This window comes from Oncorhynchus tshawytscha, linkage group LG25 (genome assembly GCF_018296145.1).
Source record: "Oncorhynchus tshawytscha isolate Ot180627B linkage group LG25, Otsh_v2.0, whole genome shotgun sequence".
In the NCBI taxonomy this organism is placed as follows: domain Eukaryota; kingdom Metazoa; phylum Chordata; class Actinopteri; order Salmoniformes; family Salmonidae; genus Oncorhynchus; species Oncorhynchus tshawytscha.
Genome location: NC_056453.1, coordinates 43796843 through 43823971, shown reverse-complemented (window position 1 = coordinate 43823971; position 27129 = coordinate 43796843). Strand labels below are relative to the sequence as shown.

Below are 27129 nucleotides of genomic sequence, written 5' to 3'. Positions count from 1 at the left end.
GGTAGCCTTCCACAACCTTCCCACAATAATTTGGGTGAACTTTTTCCCATTCCTCCTGACAGAGCTGGTGTAACTGAGTCAGGTTTGCAGGCCTCCTTGCTCGCACACGATCTTTCAGTTCTGCCCACACATTATCTATGGGATTGAGGTCAGGGTTTTGTGATGGCCACTCCAATACCCTGACTTGGTTTCCTTAAGCCATTTTGCCACAACTTTGGAAGTATGCTTGGGGTCATTGTCCATTTGGAAGACCCATTTGCGACCAATCTTTAACTTCCTGACTGATGTCTTGATGTTTCTTCAATATATCCACATAATTTTCCTTCCCAATGATGCCATCTATTTTGTGAAGTGCACCGGTCTCTCCTGCAACAAAGCACCCCCACAACATGATGCTGCCACCCCCGTGCTTCACGGTTGGGATGGTGTTCTTCGGCTTGCAAGCACCTCCTTTTTCCTCCAAACATAACGATGGTCATTATGGAAAACAGTTATATTTTGATTTAATCAGACCAGAGGACATTTCTCCAAAAAGTACGATCTTTGTCCCCATGTGCAGTTGCAAACCGTAGTCTGGATTTTTAATGGCGGTTTTGGAGCAGTTTCTTCTTCCTTGCTGAGCGGCCTTTCAGGTTATGTCGATATAGGACTTGTTTTACTGTTGATATAGATATGGTTGTACCTGTTTCCTCCAGCATCTTCACAAGATCCTTTGCTGTTGTTCTGGGATTGATTTGCACTTTTCACACACAAGTACGTTCATCTCTAGGAGACAGAATGCATCTCCTTCCTGAGCGTTATGACAGCTGCGTGGTCCCATGATGCTTATACTTGCATACTATTGTTTGTACAGATGAACGTGGTACCTTCAGGTATTTGGAAATTGCTCCCAAGGATGAACCAGACTTCTGGAGGTCTACAATGTTTTTCTGAGGTCTTGGCTGATTTATTTTGATTTTTTTCCCCATGATGTGAAGCAAAGAGGCACTAAGTTTGAAGGTAGGCCTTGAAATACATCCACAGGTACACCTCCAATTGACTCAGGCTAATTGACATCATTTATCAGAAGCTTCTGAAGCCATGACATCATTTCTGGAGTTTTCCAAGCTGTTTAAAGGTACAGTCAACTTAGTGGATGTAAACTTCTGACCTACTGGAATTGTGATACAGTGAAATAATCTGTCTGTAAACATTTGTTGGAAAAATTACGTGTCATGCACAGAGTAGATGTCCTGACTTTCCAAAACTATAGTTTGTTAACAAGAAATTTGTGGAGTGGTTGAAAAATGAGTGTTAATGACTCCAATCTAGGTGTATGTCAACTTCTGACTTCAACTGTATGTGTGTAAAGATGAGTAATGCAAGATATGTAAACATTAAAGTGACTAGTGATCCATTTTATTGAAGTGGCCAATGATTTCAAGTTTGTATGTAGGCAGTAGCCTCTTTGTGTTAGTGATGAACATAATTGCATATGAGTTTTGCTCTGACTTTTTGCAGTGTGTCATGGCTGGACGAACCAAGTCTGACCCTGGGAAGCAACATTTTAAAAGCCCATGTCTTGGCATCTGAGAGAATATTGCAATACCACACATTTTGTCATGGGGCAGAGTTTTAAAAATGTACTGTGGATACCAACATCCCTGTGAGCTGCCCAGGCCTGTCACTCAGGGTTGACACTGGCCTGGGCAGCTCACGGATGTTTTCCAAAACTGTGTTTAATCTCTTAGTAGTATTCATTAACGATGTATTATATTTTGACATCTGACCACCTGCTAGCCGACCCCACTTTGAGAACCCCTGTAACACTCTATTTGACAATACCTCTCCCATTTTTTTTATTTTTATAGCTCACTGGTGCCAATTTCCCATCCAAATGTCACCTTTTTTTTAATGAATGCTCAGAACGTGACCATTTTTAAAAATTCCAGCTTGAGTAGGCCATGCTAGATGTTTTAACACTTGTTGTTGGGGGTTTCCCTTGTCAGAAGACTACATTCGACAGCATCAGGGATGAGCTCCGGCGTCTGAAGAGCAGCTGCACTTGCTCCGGAGGGGAGAAACGCAGCTCTCGCACAGAGAGCCGTAAACGGCTGGTGGACCTCCAGCCGGACCTGGAGGAACAGCCCCCTAGCAAGAAAGGTATGGGTTCGGCTCCGAGCACTGGCACTGTCGGGATGTCCCTCCCACCGTTTGTTGGGGGGGGGAGTAATGCCGGAGGTCGCAAAAACATCCGCTCGAAAAGGCAGCTGTCTGCGCTCAATAAATAATGCTGCCTCAGACTTCCTTATGTATAAATGCTTTTATTCGCTTCTATTATAAATGCTTCTACTTTTTTTAAGTGGTTGTCGTATTCATGATTTTATTTGGTTTTCTGTACTCAGACATTTAAAAAAAAAATGTTTTTATATATATATATATATATATATATAAACAGCTGTGGAAGGTATTATTGAGGTGTCACATCATTAGAGACACCATGTTCTGAGAAATGATCTTCACTAAGATGGGCTTAGAAATGTTTATTTTTCATTATCAATTGCTGACCAAAATTGCAATGTGTCCAGTTGTTTGCTGTTTAGCAAACCTCTAGCCCTAATTCCATTCCACTGGCTAAAGCTTAAGGACAGAACACCAGATTCATTCAGTTATATACTGTTAAGCATCCCATTAACCTAAACTAACATCCCACCATACTGCCGATGATTCTATTAGAATATACTTTGCCTTTTTTGAATATATTTTTTTTTAGAGATGACTCATCAGATGTCCTGTTCTTTGTTAGGATTCCATGGGGAGGGTAGTGGAGAGGAAGAGGAGAAGATGGACAGATTGCGCTGGGCGCAGGAAGTGAAATCCTCAGAAGTGGCGCGACTAGTAGACACACTGCAGCTTGATCAGGTAGCACACGGAGAGGGTGACTGGAAAGTGCAGGAGAAGAATATCTCCTGTATGGAGGAACATGAGCTGAAAGCTGAGCTGGAGGCGCAGACGCGTGCTCACGAGGAGGCCCTGTCCGCGGTGGTGGAGAATGCCAGGCTACTCCAGGAACAGGGAGTCTTGCAGCGGGAGATGAGCATACTCCGAGGGGAATCCCAGGATCTAACTGGGAAGCTGCAGGCCATGGAGAGGGAGGTCAGTCTGCAGACTGCCAGAGCAGAAAAAGCTGCCGAGGACCGACAGGCCACGCATGACCACGAGCTCAGAGAGAGAACTGCCCTTATTGACTCCCTGAAACAGGAAGTGGCACGCCTAGGGCAGGAAGTTGTGGCCTCTCAAGCTGCGTCGGGAGTACAAAGGGACAGCAGGCTTCTCAGAGACAAGATGGCGGAACTGAAGAGGGAATGCTCAGAGGCCCTGGAGGAGAGGCTCCTGCTGAAAGAGAAACTGGCCCAACAGCAGATCTCAGAACAGGAGTTGGGGGAACTGAAAGAGAAACTGGCCCAACAGCAGATCTCAGAACAGGAGCTGAAAGAGAAACTGGCCCAACAGCAGATCATAGAACAGGAGCTGAAAGAGAAACTGGCCCAACAGCAGATCATAGACCAGGAGTTGGGGGAACTGAAGGAGAAACTGGCCCAACAGCAGATCATAGACCAGGAGTTGGGGTTGGGGGAACTGAAGGAGAAACTGGCCCAACAGCAGAAAGAGAAACTGGCCCAACAGCAGATCTCAGAACAGGAGTTGGGGGAGCTGAGAGAGAAACTGGCCCAACAGCAGATCTCAGAACAGGAGTTGGGGGAACTGAAAGAGAAACTGGCCCAACAGGAACTGACCTTGGAGCAGCTTAAGGCGGAAATGGAGGCTAAAGAAGAGGCCCACGTTGACAGCAAAAACTCTGTAGCTGAGGGGCTGAGGAAACTAAACTCTGAACTGGAGGTTGAGGTTGTGACCTTGAAGGGAAAGATGGCCTATCTGGAGGAAGAGGAGCGCACCCGCCAAACAGAGAGGGAGGTGGCTGTAACCGTGTCCCAAACGGAGAGAGTGACAGAGTTGGAGAAGATGCTGTTCGACAAGGAGGCGGAGGTGTCGGGCCTGCAGAGGAGCCTGAGGGAGGCGCAGGAGAGGTGGGAGGATGAGGAGACCGCTGCGGTGCAGGAGGCTCGTAGGAGGGAGGTGGAGAGAAGGAGGGAGCTGCTGGCCGTGGCTGAAGAGGCCATCACTCAGAAGGATGCTGAGCTGATGAAGAGAGCCCAGGACATCACCAGGTTAGTGGGCTGGCTGGCATTGTTCACTCTGACTAGTGGGGAGGCCTACGGGCCAATCCCAAATCATCCTTTAAACCCTATGCATGTGTGGAGATCTGAGAGGATATGATTGGTGTAGGTTAGGTGGAACTGTCACCGTACTGCCTATCAGAGGGCAAGGTGCAGCTATTACAAGATTGATTACACGTGTCTTCTCAGATCTCTACAAGGTGTACAGGGCACCGGGTTTAGGGGTTGTTTTGATTTCTTTATTTTCCCTGCTCATCCCGACTGCTAAACCTCTCTCTAATATAGCAGTGTTTTTAAATGAATCTCATGTGTTTGTGACCACAGATTGAAGGAGACCATTAAACTTGACTCGGACAAAGTGAAGAGTTTGAGCCTGGACCTTGAGAGGAAAGACGATGAAGTTTCTGATCTCAAAGAGAAGCTGTCCGACTCTAAAAAACAGATACAGCAAGTTCAAAAGGAGGTAAAGGCTGAAAAGATTTATATTTTTCATTGTGGTGGCAGCGTAGCCTCGTGGTTAGAGCGTAGAGGTGGCAGCATAGCCTCGTGGTTAGAGCGTTGGACTAGTAACCGAAAGGTTGCAAGATCGAATCCCCGAGCTGACAAGGTACAAAATCTGTCGTTCTGCCCCTGAACAAGGCAGTTAACCCACTGTTCCTAGGCCGTCATTGAAAATAAGAATTTGTTCTAAACTGACTTGCCTTAAATAAAGGTAAAATAAATACAAAAATGAGTGTGCAATATACAGTATTTACACACACACACACAAGTATGTGGACACCTGCTCGTCAAACATCTCATTCCAAAATCACAACCATTCAATATGGAGTTGCCCCCCCCCCCTTGCTGCTATAACAGCAAGGGGGGGGGGCTTTCCACTAGATGTTGGAACATTGCTGCAGGGACTTGCTTCCGTTCAGCCACGAGCATTCGTGAGGTCAGGTACTGATGTTAGGCCTGGCTCGCAGTCGGGTCTAAATCAGGGTTGAGATTAGGGCTCTGCAGGCCAGTCAAGTTATTAAACATCGAACTCAACAAACCATTTCTGTATGGACCTCGCTTTGTGTTCGGGGGCATTGTCATGATGGAACCAGGAAAGGGCCTTCCCCAAACTGCTGCCACGAAGTTGGAGGCACAGAATCATCTAGAATGTCATGGCATGTTGTAGCGTTAAGATTTCCCTTTTATTGGAACTAAGGGGCCCGAACCAATGAAAAACAGCCCCAGACCATTATTCCTCCTCCACCAAACTTTACAGTTGGCACTATGCATTTGGGCAGGTAGAGTTCTCCTGGTTACCGCCTAACCCAGATTTGTCCATCAGACTGCCAGATGGTAAAGCGTGATTCATCACTCCAGAGAACGTGTTTCCACTGCTCCAGAGTCCAATGGTGGTGAGCTTTATACCACTTCAGCCAATGCTTGGAATTGCGCATGGTGATCTTAGGCTTGTGTGCCGCTGCCAGGCCATGGAAACCCATTTCGTGAAGCGTCCGACAAACAGTTCTTGTGCTGACGTTGCTTCTAGAAGTAGTTTGAAACTTGATAGTGAGGGTTGCAACCGAGGGCAGACTATATTTTTATGTGCTACGCGCTTCAGCACTCTGTGTTCCCGTTCTGTGAGCTTATGTGGCCTACCACTTCTTGGCTGAGCCGTTGTTGCTCCTACACGTTTTCACTTCACAACAGCACTTTAAAAAAAAGTTGTTAGGTTCTAATTCTGAGTAACACTCAACTAACATTTATGAAATTTATGACCAAGTTTAATTCTGCCCAGAGTGTCAATACAGCTACATTAGACAAGAACATTTTCACACTGATATTTAACCCTTCCTCATAGGCTGAGTCTCCTCCTTCACATCTGTACAAACATCATTCTTTATTGCTAGGCAGGACACTAAGTGATACGGGCCATAAACTTTTTAATTTCTCCCTTAAGATGACCTGACCTACCCCCCCCTCCCCTCCATCACTAATCCATGGCTCTCTCCCCTTATCAATGTCTGCCACGTGTAATCAATCCACTGCACTCAACACATTCCAAGTTTAATTGCACAAACTTATATACCTTCCTCCTATAACCATTCTGGTGTAGACCCTCTAAACCTCAGCCCCCTCCCTCAGTGACATGAATAAGTACATTTCCTTTTCTCAGAACCCAACACAGTTGACCGGGGGCAGCTCTAGCAGGGCAGAAATTTGACGAACTGACTTGGTGGCATCCTATGACGGTGCTACGTTGAAAGTCACTGAACTCTTCAGTACGGGCCATTCTACTGTCAATGTTTGTCTATGGAGATTGCATGGAGGTGTGCTTGATTTAAAAAAAATAATAATAATAATTATACACGTCAGCAATGAGTGTGGCTGAAATGGCAAAAATCCACTCATTTGAACGGGTGTCCACATACTTTTGTAATGTAGTTGGTGAATAATTCTACACACAATCACTATTTTAATAACATATTAAACACTAGTAATACAATGTGAATAATGCATTAAACACTTAATAACGCATTGAAGACTTGATAACGTGTGTCCTTTTTGTTATCCCTACCCAAGATCATCTTGGAGAAATCTCTCAAACTGAAACTGCTGGACTTGGAGAAAGTGAGGAAACAGCAGCAGGCAGACTTGGCCAACAAAGACCGGACCATACAACAACTGAAATCTGTATGTTGTGTACTCTGGGTTATTTTCATTCTAACAAAGAGGTGTGTGTGTGTGTGTGTGTGTGTGTGTGTGTGTGTGTGTGTGTGTGTGTGTGTGTGTGTGTGTGTGTGTGTGTGTGTGTGTGTGTGTAAATGCCCTTGTTGTTGACCGGCTCTTCCTCTATCCAGGAACGTTCTGCTGACTCGAAGTCTGAGGAGAACCTAAAGCTGTATCAGAACGCCTGCAAAGGTACCCATTGCTCCGTACTGTTCTACCCTGTGTCTGTCTTCCATACATCAGTCTGTGTTTTGAACTCTGTCTTCCTCGACTACTTAGTAAAACTGTGGATTAATCACACTATAGACACTATAGAACACACTGTTCTATAACATGTATTCCGTTTAGCAGCAAATATCAACATATGAGACTCACGCATACTGAGAACGCGGCGTCACTCACGCATACTGAGAACGCGGCGTCACTCACGCATACTGAGAACGCGGCGTCACTCACGCATACTGAGAACGCGGCGTCACTCACGCATACTGCGAACGCGGCGTCACGTTGGACTAGTAACTGGAAGGTTGCAAAAATCACGCATACTGCGAACGCGGCGTCACTCACGCATACTGCGAACGCGGCGTCACTCACGCATACTGCGAACGCGGCGTCACTCACGCATACTGAGAACGCGGCGTCACTCACGCATACTGAGAACGCGGCGTCACTCACGCATACTGAGAACGCGCGTCACTCACGCATACTGAGAACGCGGTATGGGGCCGGCAGGGTAGCCTAGCGGTTAGAGCGTTGGACTAGTAACCAAATGGTTGCAAGTTCAAATCCCCGAGCTGACAAGGTACAAATCTGTCGTTCTGCCCCTGAACAGGCAGTTAACCCACTGTTCCTAGGCTGTCATTGAAAATAAGAATTTGTTCTTAACTGACTTGCCTACTGAGAACACATAATTTAATGCAGTGTCCCCCTCCCCCCAACAGCACACATTTTATTGTAGATCCGGACAAACTCGCCTGATTCAACTCATTGAGGGCTTGATGTTGAATCAGGTGTGTTTAACTGGGGTTACAATCAAATGTGTACTGGTTGGGAGTACTGGAGTTGGGAAACACTGATTTAATGCGCAATTGCGTGTTTTCCTGTCGTTTTGTTTTTGGTACAGCCGTTCCCTTTATCTGATTTATTAGACACACGTGGACCTGAAAAGGTGCTCTTCCTCCGTTAGCATCCAGAGAATTATATTACTGTGGACTTGAAAAGGTGCTCTTCCTCCGTTAGCATCCAGAGAATTATATTACTGTGGATGAAAGTCAAAATGAGTTTGACATCCTGGCATTTTTAAAGCATTTACTTTTAAGTTTCAGAATTGCACATACTAGAGAACGTTCTATTTCCACATAACCAAAATGGCCACTATTTAGAATGCAAGTTCAAGTATTGGAACACAGTCATAGTGTTGACTACACACGGTAGTTCAGGTATTGTGACACAGCCGTAGTGTTTTGACAGTACATACGGTAGTCTATTCCCATATGCTCTTCTCTGTGTGTCTCTGTCTTGTATTCATGGGGTTCATTGTGCTTCCTCAGACCTTCAGGCTAAGGAGCGTTTGATTGAGGACATGCGTCTGGCTCTGACTGAGCAGGAGGACACTCAGACCCAACAGGAGCAGGTGCTGGAGGCTAAACTGGAAGAGATCGACGCCCTCACAGAAGGTGGGATTATCAAATCACTATTTAAAGTGCATTTAAACATGTGTCAATACACTTAACAAAACAAATATATATATTAAAAATGAATAATAACAATATAATATTTTAAATATAGCTGCAAACACAAGCAGCAATGAACGGGGTTCACATGATGTCAAAGGAAACAAGATCAGTCTTTGTGTAATCAGTGAAAGCATTGCCATGTTAATAACAAATGTAATGAGTAAATACAAAATCTGGAGTGTATCTGAAGTTCATGAGGAGAAACTGATTGTAGCTGATGTTACATTATGCAAAGAATAAATTGTAACTAATGTTACATTATGCAAAGAATAAATTGTAACTAATGTTACATTATGCAAAGAATAAATTGTAACTAATGTTACATTATGCAAAGAATAAATTGTAACTAATGTTACATTATGCAAAGAATAAATTGTAACTAATGTTACATTATGCAAAGAATAAATTGTTAGACATTTCCTTTTTTTTAAATTTTTTTTAGATATCAATACTAAATTCAGTGTAGTTCATTTTAGGGATGTCCGTGATAGCAATGACGTGTTTTCAAATTGATAGGCCACTGTGGAGTGGATTTACAGTGGTTTAAAATGGACACTTAAAATCTGATTTTTATTTATCAATAACTCAGCCATCTTTTGACAAATCCCTTAGCATTTCTCTGTACCATGGGCCAACATTCCAAATTTGGTGTCTGAAGATTAAGTATTTTTAGCATATTAGCTAATATGCATCTACTTGTATTGTGTGGCAATCTTTGAATGCATCAGTTATTTTCTCAAACTCTTTCGGGAGTATTGTTAGGAGTGAATTTAACTTTTTTTCTTTTTGTCCATGGGAAGATTTTTTAAAATGTATTTTTTAGCAGTAGAGTTACATAGTCAAATAAGTGAATTGCAAATAGTTTCCTAAAGATGTCAATGGCAAACTTAACATGGTTCGTCGTATTAATGTCTTTGATGACACTGAACAGTTTCATAGGCCATTGTTGAGTGGTACAAAGGATTTAAATGGACACGTAAATCTAATTTTCCTGATTATTGTATCAGTAACTCAGCCATCTCTTAACTAATCCCTTAGCTTTTCTCAAACTAATCCCTTAGCTTTTCTCAAACTAATCCCTTAGCTTTTCTCAAACTAATCCCTTAGCTTTTCTCAAACTAATCCCTTAGCTTTTCTCAAACTAATCCCTTAGCTTTTCTCAAACTAATCCCTTAGCTTTTCTCAAACTAATCCCTTAGCTTTTCTCAAACTAATCCCTTCGCTTTTCTCAAACTAAATTAAGAGGTGTACAATGAGCCTACATACCGAGATGTCCAAGATGGAGGAAAACAACCTATCCTGATTAGATCTTATGGGCCCTTGTGACACATTTGTTCAGCGTGAGGAAAGCCGTCAACATACACAGTTTCAAGTCGCTAGGTCAAATGGGGCGGAGATATAAGCGTTTAAGTGAGACCCCTTATAACATCGTCAGCTACTGGCCAATCAGTGCCATTATTATTTTGACCAAATTACTCATGACCTTTTTGTTTCTTTGTCAAATTTAGAAAAAAAAATATATAATCTAAGAATAACAATAGATTACAGGTTGGCTGTGAGCCCCTAAAAAAGACGTATTTTTTTATTTCAGATTTCAGCTCTTTATATTTGGTAACAGACAGTACTCAAGTGTTTGTTGTTGTCATTTTCAGAGGTGGAGAAAGTGAAAGGTCTGTTACGCTACCAGGACAATAGAAAAGACACTGCGGCCCTGAGAGACGGCCAATCGGACGAAGCCAAATTGGCCAAACAGGAAGCCGTTCAGGCTCAAGTGACCTTGAAGGTGGCTGTCTACATGTTTAGTTGATAAATGCATATTCTGTTCCGTCTTTTTTATAGATTGGATTAATCTGTGTTTTGTATGTGTTTTTTCCCCAAGTAATCAAATGAGTTAGTGCTGGGATAATACAACTAAAAAATGACCGTTACAGACCTGTTATCGAGGACGTCTTTACTGATCTCGATAATTAGGATAAATAGTCTACAGCCTTCCAAATGTGATGTTTGACGTGGAATAAGTCTCTGCTGGTGTGGCTGGTTGGTAACGGGACAATTGCTAGCTAAAACGTTCAAACTAGAAGTAGGCGTTTTTAAGGGTCATGTAAAAAGTAATTGAGGGGCACATTGTTAGAAATCAATCATTATTGTGTATTTTTGTCTACATTGCTCGTGTGTGTTTCTAGCTGTGCACTGAGAAGCACCAGGCTGACAGGAGGAAGTGGCTTGAGGAGAAGATGGTTCTGATCCGGCAGGCCAAGGAGGCCGAGGACAAGAGGAACCAGGAGATGAGGAAGTTCGCAGACGGCCGTGAGCGACACGCCAAACAGCAAACCCAAGTGGTAATGGAACTTCCTGTAGAAATGACCCCTTGGAACCTTAGAACCTCTCCTCTGGGGACGAGGAGATTCAATAAGATACAGATTAAAAGGATTACCAGCACTGCTGCGTTAACCTCAAATGGATTACAAACAGATTTAACACTGTACACCAACATAACCCCGGATGCCCTTGCATTTGCCTAGGCATTAACCGAAAATACACACTTAACCAATTCTTAACCAATAACCACTCCCCCCCCCAATAACCAATCCCCCAGCCGTTCCATGTATTTAAACTATTCCACCATCACATTCACACCTGATTTCAACTTGTCAACTAATCATCAAGCACTTCAATAGGTGAATCAAGTGGGCTACAACAAAATGGTGAAACGTCTCGGCGTCCCCGAGGAGAGGTTTTTAAAACCCCTACCCTTGAGTTCAGCCGCAAAAACAGACGGTGCCTGCTTAAGGAACCCCTCTTGTCTGTCTGTGACCCTGTAGGAAGATCTGGTGGCCCAGCTCGGTGAGAAGGAGCAGGACCTAGTGAAGTGGAGGAAAGAGAGGGACTCCCTGGTGACCGCTCTGGAGGTCCAGCTAACCAAACTCGTCTCCAACATCGCAGACAAGGACGAACAGATAGCCAGTCTCCGCTGCAACGCCACCTCTCGGCCAGCAGAGGTCAGTTCAAGCACACACATGATGGTACTGTTAGGTTGGTTGGGGCTGTCGGAGGATGTTCTCATTTGGGATGGTACATATTAGCACTATTAAGGTTGGCTGCAGGGTTGTTGGTCATTTTCCATTTTAACTTTACGTACAGAAGAAGTGATTTGGAGTTTAGAAAACCCTTTTATTTTTTAAATAGTTGGCACTGATTTTATGCACATTGAGTGTGAAAATGCTCTCTACAAAGGTATTGTTACTGTAGGTTAATTTATTGTCTATCATTTTGAAATGGAATTGTTTCAAACTCTTGATGGGGCACAGTTCACATTCCATTACGTTTTGTGGTACCTTAACAGCACAAAAATGAACAACTTTGTACCATGAGGCTGGATGGGAGTTAATTGGTCCATTATATCCTAATGGGTGGTTGTGTTGGTGGTGTTTGTCCTTCCTCAGAGGCACCATGGCCAGGTGGAGGTTGAGGAGCTGCAGAGCCTTCTGTCTGAGCGAGACGCTGAGATCCTTAAGCTGAAGGAACAACTGATGGCTGTAGCCAAAGCAAGTGGCAACGTCTCATCCGCGCCTCCAACTAAGCTCAGAGAGACCGCCACTCTGGTGAGAGAGTCGTCTCCTTTATGACAAATCCAAGTGTATGGGTCACGTGTACAGGATACAGGGTGTAAAATGCTTTACTTGCGAGCTCTCAAAAAGCCTTGGCGTGTCCACACATTAGCATAAATATAACTTTATTCAATCTCCCATCTATATTTTGTAAGTTGGTCTTGTTGATACAAAGGATGAGGTCTCTCACTCTCTTGCTCTCTCTCACTCACTCAGACTAAAGCAGAGGAGTGCCCTCCCAAAGTCAGTGAGAGAACTCTCCACGACGACAACAGTGAACTAGTACATGGAGTGAAGACTGAGAAGAGGACCAGTCAGGTAATCAGTTGTATCTCTAGACATGCAGGTCTCCTCCCCACAATGTTCCCTTAACACGTCTGTCTGTACGTAACAGAACGTCAGTTTGGCATAGAGGAAGTACGTTATCGCCTTATCCGACCTGTTGCCCACATCCCCCCCAGAATGGTAGTTATCAAGATGAAGAGATCGCTGAGGAGTGCGTTTCTCAAGTTTAGTCTAGTTTGCATCAACTATCTTCACTAAAACCACTGCGAAGGTTTAGCCTGCAAACCTTTTTTTTTTTGACTTGCTACGTTTTGTCATGTCTGCCCTGTGATTGGTTGGGAGTAGCTGCAGTTGTCTTGGGTCAGGTTTCTGGAGGTAATCATGGACATTGCATCAGACAGAGCGGACAGCCAGAGATGGTGCTGAGGTGAAGGTTAACGAATGGACACAAGGTTATGTGAGCTATTGAATCAATCCAATATGGTATCCTTCCGCGCGTCAGGAGACACTCCGAGTAAGGCGTTTCAGTTCTAAAAAATATTCTCTAAAGATATTGGCCTCATTCTGGTCCACGCCCATTATTTGAAGTGCGTTTTCTACTAATTTTCATGTGTCCATTTTAAACACTTCTGACCGAAGAGCTGTTTGGGAGCCAAATTAACGTCTATTTTTAGGTGAACGGAGCCAAATGATCCGGCTCACCAGAAAGCCTTGGCGTGTCCATCGCTAGTTCCACAGCTACGGTAGTCATGGGAGAGTGCAGTGATTTTTTTTTTTAAAGAACTATTTTCACTCCGATGGAGAAAAATGTACACTGCTCATAAAAATAAAGGGAACACTAAAATAACACATCCTAGATCTGAATGAATGAAATATTCTTATTAAATACTTTTTTCTTTACATAGTTGAATGTGCTGACAACAAAATCACACAAATTATCAATGGAAATCAAATTTATCAACCCATGGAGGTCTGGATTTGGAGTCACACTCAAAATTAAAGTGGAAAACCACACTACAGCCTGATCCAACTTTGATGTAATGTCCTTAAAACAAGTCTAAATGAGGCTCAGTAGTGTGTGTGTGGCCTCCACGTGCCTGTATGACATCCCTACAATGCCTGGGCATGCTCCTGATGAGGTGGCGGATGGTCTCCTGAGGGATCTTCTGCCAGACCTGGACTAAAGCATCCGCCAACTCCTGGACAGTCTGTGGTGTAACGTGGCGTTGGTGGATGGAGCGAGACATGATGTCCCAGATGTGCTCAATTGGATTCAGGTCTGGGGAACAGGCGGGCCAGTCCATAGCATCAATGCCTTCCTCTTGCAGGAACTGCTGACACACTCCAGCCACATGAGGTCTAGCATTGTCTTGCATTAGGAGGAACCCAGGGCCAACCGCACCAGCATATGGTCTCACAAGGGGTCTGAGGATCTCATCTCGGCGTCTCCAGACTGTCACGTCTGTCACATGTGCTCAGTGTGAACCTGCTTTCATCTGTGAAGAGCACAGGGCGCCAGTGGCGAATTTGCCATTCTTGGTGTTCTCTGGCAAATGAAAAACGTCCTGCACGGTGTTGGGCTGTAAGCACAACCCCCACCTGTGGACGTCGGGCCCTCATACCACCCTCATACCACCCTCATGGAGTCTGTTTCTGACCGTTTGAGCAGACACATGCACATTTGTGGCCTGCTGGAGGTCATTTTGCAGGGCTCTGGCAGTGCTCCTCCTGCTCCTCCTTGCACAAAGGCAGAGGTAGCGGTCCTGCTGCTGGGTTGTTGCCCTCCTACGGCCTCCTCCACGTCTCCTGATGTACTGGCCTGTCTCCTGGTAGCGCCTCCATGCTCTGGACACTACGCTGACAGACACAGCAAACCTTCTTGCCACAGCTCGCATTGATGTGCCATCCTGGATGAGCTGCACTACCTGAGCCACTTGTGTGGGTGTTGTAGACTCTGTCTCATGCTACCACTAGAGTGAAAGCACCGCCAGCATTCAAACATGACCAAAACATCAGCCAGGAAGCATAGGAACTGAGAAGTGGTCTGTGGTCCCCACCTGCAGAACCACTCCTTTATTGGGGGTGTCTTGCTAATTGCCTATAATTTCCACCTGTTGTCTATTCCATTTGCACAACAGCATGTGAAATTTATTGTCAATCAGTGTTGCTTCCTAAGTGGACAGTTTGATTTCACAGAAGTGTGATTGACTTGGAGTTACATTGTGTTGTTTAAGTGTTCCCTTTATTTTTCTGAGCAGTGTAGTTAAAAAAAAATCTATATATATATATATATATATATTTTTTTTTTAAATTTGTTCCATGATTTTGTAGTAGAGATGGCTTCTGGCAACGCGTGTCGCTTTAGAATCTGTCAGAACATCATGCTGAAGGATAACCCGACTGACTAGGTGCTCCTGAAGGTTAACCCGACTGACTAGGCGCTCCTGAAGGTTAACCCGACTGACTAGGCGCTCCTGAAGGTTAACCCGACTGACTAGGCGCTCCTGAAGGGTTAACCCGACTGAAGGTGCTCCTGAAGGGTTAACCCGACTGACTAGGCGCTCCTGAAGGGTTAACCCGACTGACTAGGCGCTCCTGAAGGGTTAACCCGACTGACTAGGCGCTCCTGAAGGGTCCCGATGACTGCTCCTGAAGGGTTAACCCGACTGACTAGGCGCTCCTGAAGGGTTAACCCGACTGACTAGGCGCTCCTGAAGGGTTAACCCGACTGACTGGCGCTGAAGGGTTAACCCGGGGACTAGGCGCTCCTGAAGGGTTAACCCGACTGACTAGGCGCTCCTGAAGGGTTAACCCGACTGACTAGGCGCTCCTGAAGGGTTAACCCGACTGACTAGGCGCTCCTGAAGGGTTAACCCGACTGACTAGGCGCTCCTGAAGGGTTAACCCGACTGACTAGGCGCTCCTGAAGGGTTAACCCGACTGACTAGGCGCTCCTGAAGGGTTAACCCGACTGACTAGGCGCTCCTGAAGGGTTAACCCGACTGACTAGGCGCTCCTGAAGGGTTAACCCGACTGACTAGGCGCTCCTGAAGGGTTAACCCGACTGACTAGGCGCTCCTGAGGGTTAACCCGACTGACTAGGCGCTCCTGAAGGTTAACCCGACTGACTAGGCGCTCCTGAAGGGTTAACCCGACTGACTAGGCGCTCCTGAAGGGTTAACCAACCCTCACTGTCATACTGTGTACCCCTGTCTGTAGGGGTCTGGGGGCTACCCGTCGGTGCTAGACTCCTCAGAGATCATAACGGAGGGAGGCAGGACCAGACGCTTCCCCAAGCCTGAGCTCGAGATCTCCTTCAGCCCGCTGCAGCCCAACAGGATGGCCCTGAAACGCCAGGGAGAGGACGTGATCAACGTCAAAATCACCCGCAAGAGGAAGAGCTCTGAGATTGACAAGGTAGACCGTGTTAAAGGCATCGTTCTCCCCCCCAAATTACCGAATGACATTTTTAGTTTCCTTTACCCAGTAAGAGCTGTTTGGATTTGAGCATGCTAATGCTCCCATGACTTGAATGGGATTTGTGCCACAAATGCTAAAAAGTTAGCATTTGCAAACCGTGCCAGAGTAACTGAACCAAAGCATGGGTTGCTGCCACACCTTGTCCATACACTGCTTACAGGGTAAGCAAACCAATGTCATTTAGGTGAACTGTCCTGTATTTTTTTTTTTTTTTAACTTTCAGCGAGGGATTGGATGTTCAGTCCGGTGTACAACTGTGCGGTCCTCCTGCCACAGCAGGCCTGTAGCATGGTGGGACACTCCACTGAGATGCAGACCCTGTCCATCTTACCATTCAGGTGGTGGTCGTGTCTCTCTCCTGTCAGTCATCTTAAAGACATGCTCTGGAACTTATGGCGACTACTAAGTGTTTTTTGTTTTTGTTTTTTTAAACCTCCTTTTGGGCTGGATGTGTCAATGTGTAGTTCATATATGCATATGAACCGTTTTATGAAGTGTTTTTAATAATTAGGTTCTACTTAAGAGAAAGTCGATCAACATATATTACTAGTTTATTGCCCCTGTCTTACGTTATGCGTTGAAAATGGAAAAAGCTTGTGTTTCCATGACGTAGGAGTGAGTGAAGGCTGTGGTGCAGTATGGGTCTCTGCTGCAGTGATGTAGGAGTGAGTGAAGGCTGTGGGGCAGTATGGGTCTCTGCTGCAGTGACGTAGGAGTGAGTGAAGGCTGTGGGGCAGTATGGGTCTCTGCTGCAGTGACGTAGGAGTGAGTGAAGGCTGGCTGTGGTGCAGTATGGGTCTCTACTGCAGTGATGTAGGAGTGAGTGAAGGCTGTGGTGCAGTATGGGTCTCTACTGCAGTGATGTAGGAGTGAGTGAAGGCTGTGGGGCAGTATGGGTCTCTGCTGCAGTGATGTAGGAGTGAGTGAAGGCTGTGGGGCAGTATGGGTCTCTGCTGCAGTGATGTAGGAGTGAGTGAAGGCTGTGGGGCAGTGACGTAGGAGTGAGTGAAGGCTGTGGGGCAGTGACGTAGGAGTGAGTGAAGGCTGTGGGGCAGTGACGTAGGAGTGAGTGAAGGCTGTGGGGCAGTGACGTAGGAGTGAGTGAAGGCTGTGGGGCAGTGGTCTCTGCTGCAGTGATGTAGAGTGAAAGGCTGTGGGGCAGTGATGTAGGAGTGAGTGAAGGCTGTGGGGCAGTGATGGTGAGTGAAGGCTGGGGCAGTGATGTAGGAGTGAGTGAAGGCTGTGGGGCAGTGATGTAGGAGTGAGTGAAGGCTGTGGGGCAGTGATGTAGGAGTGAGTGAAGGCTGTGGGCAGTGATGTAGGAGTGAGTGAAGGCTGTGGGGCAGTGATGTAGTAGTGAGTGAAGGCTATGGGGCAGTGATGTAGGAGTGAGTGAAGGCTGTGGGCAGTATGGGTCTCTACTGCAGTGACGTAGGAGTGAGTGAAGGCTGTGGGGCAGTGATGTAGGAGTGAGTGAAGGCAATGGGGCAGTGATGTAGGAGTGAGTGAAGGCTGTGGGCAGTATGGGTCTCTGCTGTAGTGATGTAGGAGTGAGTGAAGGCTGTGGGGCAGTATGGCCTCCAATAGGAGGAGTATTTCTGGGGTGTAAACCTCTGCAGTTAGAGACTCCAGTAATTCACTAATGATTTCCCTGCTGACTGTCCCAGTTGTATGATAGAGAGGGGAGGAGAGTGAGACTCGGGGTGAATGTCTATTGTATTTCCTTGATTCCTCACATCCTTACCTCCCTCTCAAAATGCGTTAGTGAAGGAAGTTCGAGGGGAGGAACCTCATATCTTCTACTCCAATGTGCTTTGAGAATGAAACTGGGAGAGGAAACGAGGAGAGGTTCAACTGAGGACTTGGGGAAAGTGAGTGCTGACAGCACATAGGCAGCCTCTGCAGAGGTTTTTGGTCGAAAGACACTACCTTTTACACCTGTAGCCTTGATCCAGAACAGCTCATAGAACAGGAGCCCATCACCTGTTTCTGTAGTGAGGCAGCTTGACCTACCAGTACACCCCCTGGACAGGACACTAGTCTAGCTCCTCAGTACACCCCCTGGACAGGACACTAGTCTAGCTCTTCAGTACACCCCCTGGACAGGACACTAGTCTAGCTCCTCAGTACACCCCCTGGACAGGACACTAGTCTGTCTAGCTCCTCAGTACACCCCTGGACAGGACACTAGTCTGTCTAGCTCCTCAGTACACCCCCTGGACAGGACACTAGTCTGTCTAGCTCCTCAGTACACCCCCTGGACAGGACACTAGTCTGTCTAGCTCCTCAGTACACCCCCTGGACAGGACACTAGTCTGTCTAGCTCCTCAGTACACCCCTGGACAGGACACTAGTCTGTCTAGCTCCTCAGTACACCCCCTGGACAGGACACTAGTCTGTCTAGCTCCTCAGTACACCCCTGGACAGGACACTAGTCTGTCTAGCTCCTCAGTACACCCCCTGGACAGGACACTAGTCTGTCTAGCTCCTCAGTACACCCCCTGGACAGGACACTAGTCTGTCTAGCTCCTCAGTACACCCCTGGACAGGACACTAGTCTGTCTAGCTCCTCAGTACACCCCCTGGACAGGACACTAGTCTGTCTAGCTCCTCAGTACACCCCCTGGACAGAGGACACTAGACACTAGTCTAGCTCCTCAGTACACCCCCTGGACACTAGACACTAGTCTAGCTCCTCAGTACACCCCCTGGACAGAGGACACTGGTCTAGCTCCTCAGTACACCCCCCTGGACAGGACACTGGTCTATTGCAGGGTCTTACCTTCAATCTATCTCCTTAATGCTGAGTGCCAAGCAGTCCCATTTTTTTTTCCCAGTCTGATATGACACTGAGTAGGCCTTTTTTAGACTTGTCCTGTACTTACCAACAGGGGAACTATTGTAACTAAAGCCTACACAGCCCAACGGGGGAGTCCCTGGGAGCTCTGAGGTTCCTAGTCCTATTTTCTGTTATTCAGTCCCTCTGTTATATGACTCATTCACCTTTTTTGGGGGGGACACAAAAATAAGACTGTTTTCCTTGTGTCTTATCACATTTGACTCCCCATTGCTGGGAATAAAATCACACACATGTTGTTTGTTGAGGAGGGCGGGCGCACCGACAAACCTGACCAGTGAGAGTCCAGACCTGGGTAACTGCCAAAATAAAGGAAACGCCAACATAGCGCTTTTAATAGGCCGTTGGTCGACCGCGAGCCGACAGAACAACTTCAGTGTTCCTTATCAGATTGTCTGGAACTCTATTGGAGGGATGTGAGGAATTCCATCATTTGGTGTTTTGATGACGGTGGTGGAAAGCACTGTCCTCAGTTGGGTTGAGATCTGGTGACCTTGAGACCCCTCCTTTTTTATCACTGAGATCTCTTCTAGCCACGGTAGCCAAAATAATGTACAACTGGGCATTTTGAAACATGACCCTAAGCATGATGGGATGTTAATTGTTTAATAAACTCCAGAACCTGTGTGGAAGCACCTGCTTTCAATATACTTTTGTGTCCATAATTTAGTGGTTCCTTTTTATTGTTGAAGGTTACCTGTATCTTTACCAACATTCTCTATTTAGTCAGATGCTTTTTATTGACCGGACAGTTTTCTCTCTGACGGTTTTAAAATGTTTTTATACGGTTCACAACAAACACGTGTAAACACGGTAATGGTTTTAGTATTAAGGATGAATGCATCTGAAGCACACGAGCCTTCGGTGTAGACGACTCAGGTTATTCTTCCTGATGGGAGTCTTGTTGATTTCTGCCTTACCGCGTCTTTGTATAAGTGTTGTTGTTCATCCTCGCTGCCAACTGTTTCTCAGTTACTTCAGAAGAGGTTTCTTATTGTTTCCTACCGTTTCTAACACATCTTCTCTTTTTTTCTCAAGAAGAAAGGTTGGCACAGTAGGGCTAAACAGAGAGCAACACGCGAGCTCTCATCTCAGGTATTCAAACCAGTCAGACCCATGTCTGTACTCATCAGTCCCATCGCACCATTTCAGCCATCTTGGGGGTTCCATTGTTACCCTTCTTCATGACATGTTTTGTGATCATGCATGTTACTCCGTCCATCGTCATTCTTCTCCATTTTGTTTCTTGTATTACTTTGTTCAGGAATGTTTAGGTTGGCGTAAATGGCCAAACTATGTAAGTTCTCAGAGACGATATGAAAGGAATGGTCGTGATTTTGACGAGTGTTTCAGCGCTGGGTATTTCCTGCTTTTGTGGTAATTTCTACAAAATAATATGTACCCTATTGATTTCTTGATGACTTGTAACTTATAAAATGCAGAAACACAAACTCCAGAGATTGTTTCAAACTATCCACAAACTCAATGATTTTAATATCTTTATGTAAAAGAAACCTAAATCAAATTTAGCACCTGTTATAGCAGATGTTATCGCGGGTGACGCGAAATGCTTGTACTTCTAGCTCCATCAGTGCAGTAATATATCTAACAATACACACAATCTAAAATAAAGTAATGGAATTTAAGAATATATAAATAAATATATGGACGAGCAATGTCCGCGTGGCATAGACGAAGATGCACTAGGCTAGAGTGTCTATACATATGAGATGATTAGTGCCAAATATGTAAACATGATTAAAGTGACTAGTGTTTCATTTAAAAAAAAATTAAAGTGGCCAGTAATTTCACGTCTAAATACTGATACAATGTTGGACAGTTGTTACCAATTAACTTATTGAAGATACTTTTATTTTGGAATACACATTTAGTTTTTTTTTTTTTTTTTAGATTAGGTTAACTTTTGCTATGAGTTTCTGAACATTTCAGACTAGATTTGTGTCGGATAGCCTTCACTGGAGCTGTGAACCATGCATTTGTTCATCTACATCAATAATTGGAAACCTACTAACTTATTTCATCTGCTATTGCATGACACTCTTGAAATGTTTGGCATTTCTTAATTGTATTTATTCAATTGATCTTTTGAAATCTATACATTCATGAAATTAAATGAATATGTCCTATCTAATCCCGAGCATTAGAAGGGGAAAACTCCCCTAGGCTGTTTGTTGTTGCCTACATGTTAGATTCAATTTGACTTTGTTTTTGGCTCATACTTATGTAGCGTAATGTAGCTTTAAAAAAACACAGCATATGCATTTTAAATGTCTCTCCCTGGTCTCTCATCTCTCTCCCTCTCCGACATGTGCTGGTGTTTCTCAGGATGAGGTGAACAACGAGAACCGAAGGAACACCAGAACCCGGATGCATTCTAAACTGGCTGTACATCAAGAGGAGGTGAGACACTTTTTTAAATGACAGCCCCCCCCCAAACTCTTTTTAAACACGGCCTATGTGGCATCTCTAAAGATGCATCGGCATGGTGCTTGCAACGCCAAGATTGTGAGTTTGTGCTCCCGTGGGTCAACCATACATCACATTTGGTGTTTTATTAGGATCCCCGCTGGCTGTTGGTGTATCTTGGTGTTTTGTTAGGATCCCCGCTGGCTGTTGGTGTATCTTGGTGTTTTATTAGGATCCCCGCTGGCTGTTGGTGTATCTTGGTGTTTTGTTAGGATCCCTGCTGGCTGTTGGTGTATCTTGGTGTTTTGTTAGGATCCCTGCTGGCTGTTGGTGTATCTTGGTGTTTTGTTAGGATCCCCGCTGGCTGTTGGTGTATCTTGGTGTTTTGTTAGGATCCCTGCTGGCTGTTGGTGTATCTTGGTGTTTTGTTAGGATCCCCATTGGCTGTTGGTGTATCTTGGTGTTTTATTAGGATCCCCGCTGGCTGTTGGTGTTTTATTAGGGTCCCCGCTGGCTGTTGGTGTTTTATTAGGATCCCCATTGGCTGTTGGTGTTTTATTAGGATCCCCATTGGCTGTTGGTGTTTTATTAGGATCCCCGCTGGCTGTTGGTATCTTGGTGTTTTATTAGGATCCCCGCTGGCTGTTGGTGTTTTATTAGGATCCCCGCTGGCTGTTGGTGTTTTATTAGGGTCCCCGCTGGCTGTTGGTATCTTGGTGTTTTATTAGGGTCCCCGCTGGCTGTTGGTATCTTGGTGTTTTATTAGGATCCCCGCTGGCTGTTGGTATCTTGGTGTTTTATTAGGGTCCCCGCTGGCTGTTGGTATCTTGGTGTTTTATTAGGGTCCCCGCTGGCTGTTGGTATCTTGGTGTTTTATTAGGATCCCCGCTGGCTGTTGGTATCTTGGTGTTTTATTAGGATCCCCGCTGGCTGTTGGTATCTTGGTGTTTTATTAGGGTCCCCGCTGGCTGTTGGTATCTTGTGTTTTATTAGGATCCCCGCTGGCTGTTGGTGTTTTATTAGGATCCCCGCTGGCTGTTGGTGTTTTATTAGGATCCCCGCTGGCTGTTGGTGTTTTATTAGGATCCCCGCTGGCTGTTGGTGTTTTATTAGGATCCCCGCTGGCTGTTGGTGTTTTATTAGGATCCCCGCTGGCTGTTGGTGTTTTATTAGGATCCCCGCTGGCTGTTGGTGTTTTATTAGGATCCCCGCTGGCTGTTGGTGTTTTATTAGGATCCCCGCTGGCTGTTGGTATCTTGGTGTTTTATTAGGGTCCCCGCTGGCTGTTGGTATCTTGGTGTTTTATTAGGATCCCCGCTGGCTGTTGGTATCTTGGTGTTTTATTAGGATCCCCGCTGGCTGTTGGTATCTTGGTGTTTTATTAGGATCCCCGTTCAGCTACTCTTCCTGGGGTCCACATGAACCATGACATAATACAGAACATGAATAGACAAGAACAGCTCAAGGACAGAACATTTCTTTTATTTTATTTTCTTAAGGCACGCGTGGCCTACATATCGATACATGCACACAGACTATCTAGGTCAAATAGGGGGCGATGCGTTGAGCCGTGAGGTGTTGCTTTATCTGCCCTCATATCAATGCATACACACAGACTATCTAGGTCAAATAGGGGGCGAGAAGCATGTTGCTTTATCTGCCCTCATATCAATGCATTACACAGACTATCTAGGTCAAATAGGGGGCGACGCGTTGAGCCGTGAGGTGTTGCTTTATCTGCCCTCATATCAATGCATACACACAGACTATCTAGGTCAAATAGGGGGCGATGCGTTGAGCCGTGAGGTGTTGCTTTATCTGCCCTCATATCAATGCATACACACAGACTATCTAGGTCAAATAGGGGGCGATGCGTTGAGCCGTGAGGTGTTGCTTTATCTGCCCTCATATCAATGCATACACACAGACTATCTAGGTCAAATAGGGGGCGATGCGTTGAGCCGTGAGGTGTTGCTTTATCTGCCCTCATATCAATGCATACACACAGACTATCTAGATTCAATAGGGGAGAGGCGTTGCTTTATCTGTTTTTTGAAACCAGGTCTGCTGTTTATTTCAGCAATATGAGATGGAAGGAAGTTCCATGCAATAAGGGCTCTATATAATACTGTACGCTTTCTTGAATTTGTCCTGGATTTGGGGATTGAAAATACCCCGTGTGTGTGTGTGTGTGTGTGGTGTGTGTGTGTGTGTGTGTGTACAGTTGTTCCTCCTTTTAAAAGTTGTGTGCTTACACCGCAGGGCTGAGGTACCCAGCGTCACAGATTTATTACTCCAGACCACCACAAGGGGGAGTTAAAGCACTCATTATGCATTTGGGTCCCAGGGTTTTTATTTAACCAATCGTATCGAGTGGTTCCAATGACGAATTTGACGCGGGGCCACCAGTCCCTGTTAACTTCAGCAAAGATGGCTGACAAAACATTACGGGGAAACAGATGTAAGTAATTATAACGTCATAACGAGTCAAGCAAAAACATGTATAATTGAGAGGAATATGTTAGTTAATGTAGAGACAAACAATTGTACATATATTTTTTTTTTGTGTGTCAGAAAGTACATTTACGAAAATCTCCTATTTAGCAAGGCTTTTTTTCAGCCACATCCAATACCAGGTTTATCAAACTCACTCATTATACACTTCAACAGTGTTTACCTCTCCTGCTCCTGGGACATCAATGATTTACACATTGTAACTATGCAATAGACTAGAAACATAATTTAAGTAAAGGCAGATTTTTGAAATTCATATATATACAGAGTAAAAAGAACAGTTCATCCTGCCAGCACGCCCACAAGAGAGCCACTCAGGCAGAGAATGACGTGTGGAAAAGAGCGAGGAGCGAGATGAGAATAACAATCCAGGCTATTTGCTCTGAGAACGGCATAATAATGTAATGAAACGAGCAGGTTTCAAACCCTTAATATTCTAGCCCGAGGTCCAGCATGCTTTATCGACTGTGTCCAAATGTATTGGGGTTGGGGATGATTTTGTGGCTAAAAACATTTTTATCAATTGGAATCTTTAACATGTGGAAAGAGGGAAAAGGTATTATTGTTAGTTTTTCACAAACATAGCAGGATGGTCTATTAGCTGAACAATAGACCATTCAACCTTTACTAAAGAATTTACTAAATTGTTATTAATAGCCGAGCTAGGTGTGAACCCCCTTGCCCAACTTGCAACAAATCATTTTCAGGACTACTGTATCTAGAAAAAGCAGCAATAGGTTTCTAAGAAGAGGCTATTCTCCACAATGTGTGGATGAAGCTCTTGATTTGGCGTTGGGGAAAACCCGAGATGAACAGCTAGCCACAAAAAGATATCAGCCAGGCTCTTTTACACCCTCTACCAAATGGTAGAATAAAGGCAGAGGATGCGCACTATGCAACAATATGATGAAGTCTGAACATTTCTGCCACCCACATACAGGAAAACGCTTCCAAATAAATGACATTATTACCTGTTCCAACACCCATGTTATCTACATGATTAAATGTCCATGCGGGCTCCTCTATGTAGGTAAAAACCTCTCGTTCTCTCAAACAGAGAATCAGTGAACATAAAAGTACAATCAGGAGAAACGACAGGGATTATCTAGTCGCACAACATTTTAATGACCTGAAGCATGACATTTCTACTTTAAAAAAAAAAAAAAAAAATTTAATTACTTTTTTTAGATTTTGTGGCATAGAGAAAGCTAAGATAGCAGAAAGGGGAGGAGACATTAATAACACTGAGTAAAGGGAGGAGACATTAATAACACTGAGTAAGGGGAGGAGACATTAATAACACTGAGTAAGGGGAGGAGACATTAATAACACTGAGTAAGGGGAGGAGACATTAATAACACTGAGTAAGGGGAGGAGACGTTAATCACACTGGGTAAGGGGAGGAGACGTTAATCGCGCCCTGAGTAAGGGGAGGAGACGTTAATCGCGCCCTGAGTAAGGGGAGGAGACGTTAATCGCGCCCTGAGTAAGGGGAGGAGACGTTAATCGCGCCCTGAGTAAGGGGAGGAGACGTTAATCGCGCCCTGAGTAAGGGGAGGAGACGTTAATCGCGCCCTGAGTAAGGGGAGGAGACGTTAATAACACTGAGTAAGGGGAGGAGACGTTAATCACACTGGGTAAGGGGAGGAGACGTTAATCACACTGGGTAAGGGGAGGAGACGTTAATCACACTGGGTAAGGGGAGGAGACGTTAATCACACTGGGTAAGGGGAGGAGACGTTAATCACACTGGGTAAGGGGAGGAGACGTTAATCGCGCCCTGAGTAAGGGGAGGAGACGTTAATCGCGCCCTGAGTAAGGGGAGGAGACGTTAATCGCGCCCTGAGTAAGGGGAGGAGACGTTAATCGCGCCCTGAGTAAGGGGAGGAGACGTTAATCGCGCCCTGAGTAAGGGGAGGAGACGTTAATCGCGCCCTGAGTAAGGGGAGGAGACGTTAATCGCGCCCTGAGTAAGGGGAGGAGACGTTAATCGCGCCCTGAGTAAGGGGAGGAGACGTTAGTCGCGCCCTGAGTAAGGGGAGGAGACGTTAGTCGCGCCCTGAGTAAGGGGAGGAGACGTTAGTCGCGCCCTGAGTAAGGGGAGGAGACGTTAGTCGCGCCCTGAGTAAGGGGAGGAGACGTTAGTCGCGCCCTGAGTAAGGGGAGGAGACGTTAGTCGCGCCCTGAGTAAGGGGAGGAGACGTTAGTCGCGCCCTGAGTAAGGGGAGGAAACGTTAGTCGCGCCCTGAGTAAGGGGAGGAGACGTTAGTCGCGCCCTGAGTAAGGGGAGGAGACGTTAGTCGCGCCCTGAGTAAGGGGAGGAGACGTTAGTCGCGCCCTGAGTAAGGGGAGGAGACGTTAGTCGCGCCCTGAGTAAGGGGAGGAGACGTTAGTCGCGCCCTGAGTAAGGGGAGGAGACGTTAGTCGCGCCTGAGTAAGGGGAGGAGACGTTAGTCGCGCCCTGAGTAAGGGGAGGAGACGTTAGTCGCGCCCTGAGTAAGGGGAGGAGACGTTAGTCGCGCCCTGAGTAAGGGGAGGAGACGTTAGTCGCGCCCTGAGTAAGGGGGAGGAGACGTTAGTCGCGCCCTGAGTAAGGGGAGGAGACGTTAGTCGCGCCCTGAGTAAGGGGAGGAGACGTTAGTCGCGCCCTGAGTAAGGGGAGGAGACGTTAGTCGCGCCCTGAGTAAGGGGAGGAGACGTTAGTCGCGCCCTGAGTAAGGGGAGGAGACGTTAGTCGCGCCCTGAGTAAGGGGAGGAGACGTTAGTCGCGCCCTGAGTAAGGGGAGGAGACGTTTATTTCCTAAAGGTCTTAATGATGAGATGCCGATGTATGTTATGTTGTAAATTTGAACATGAATTATGTCCCTATTTCAGATTACTCACAAAAGCTCTGACGAAGGCCTTGAGGCCGATACGTAAAGCTTATTAAAGATCAGTGATACGATCAAGAGAAATGTGCGGACTCCTTCGTTTTCCTCATCTTATCCGGCTGTTGCCGTGCACCTGCAAAAAAAAAGAGCTCAGATGTGTACGTGCCTTTTTTGAATTTACAAACAACGAGGGCTTAATTGTAGTCTATTTCTTCAGAGCCTAGGCCTATATGAAATAACTGAACTGGCTGAGGTAGGCGACGATAGAAGTATTTGTTTTTATTACTTGCAATTGCACCTGATCAAAAATGTAGCATCTTACATAAAACATTCATTTAATGAAAAAAAAGTCTGCACTTTCGAACTAAAACAATGTAACTAAAAAATTATGTGCACATTTGTAATTCCCAAACTCTAAAAGTAATT

At 45.5% G+C, this 27129-nt stretch overlaps 1 protein-coding gene across 13 annotated transcripts in view; it reads left to right on the top strand.

Moving 5' to 3' along the window:
• Window positions 1–27129, top strand: part of LOC112223944 (kinesin-like protein KIF20B) — a 42017-nt gene that overhangs the window by 7274 nt on the left and 7614 nt on the right. For 4 of the 13 annotated variants that reach the window (XM_042305782.1, XM_042305772.1, XM_042305773.1 and 1 more), the window contains exons 17-32: window positions 1989–2142; window positions 2786–3587; window positions 3747–4208; window positions 4542–4680; window positions 6780–6890; window positions 7058–7118; window positions 8477–8602; window positions 10315–10445; window positions 10846–11001; window positions 11485–11661; window positions 12106–12264; window positions 12487–12588; window positions 15775–15972; window positions 19931–19987; window positions 20157–20189; window positions 21239–21313. In XM_042305782.1, coding sequence (XP_042161716.1) covers window positions 1989–2142; window positions 2786–3587; window positions 3747–4208; window positions 4542–4680; window positions 6780–6890; window positions 7058–7118; window positions 8477–8602; window positions 10315–10445; window positions 10846–11001; window positions 11485–11661; window positions 12106–12264; window positions 12487–12588; window positions 15775–15972; window positions 19931–19987; window positions 20157–20189; window positions 21239–21313 — 2943 coding nt within the window. Of the gene's footprint in view, window positions 1–1988; window positions 2143–2785; window positions 3588–3720; window positions 4209–4541; window positions 4681–6779; window positions 6891–7057; window positions 7119–8476; window positions 8603–10314; window positions 10446–10845; window positions 11002–11484; window positions 11662–12105; window positions 12265–12486; window positions 12589–15774; window positions 15973–19930; window positions 19988–20156; window positions 20190–21238; window positions 21314–27129 lie in introns of all 13 variants that reach the window. The other 9 variants (XM_042305784.1, XM_042305780.1, XM_042305778.1 and 6 more) reach the window with 8 other exon arrangements.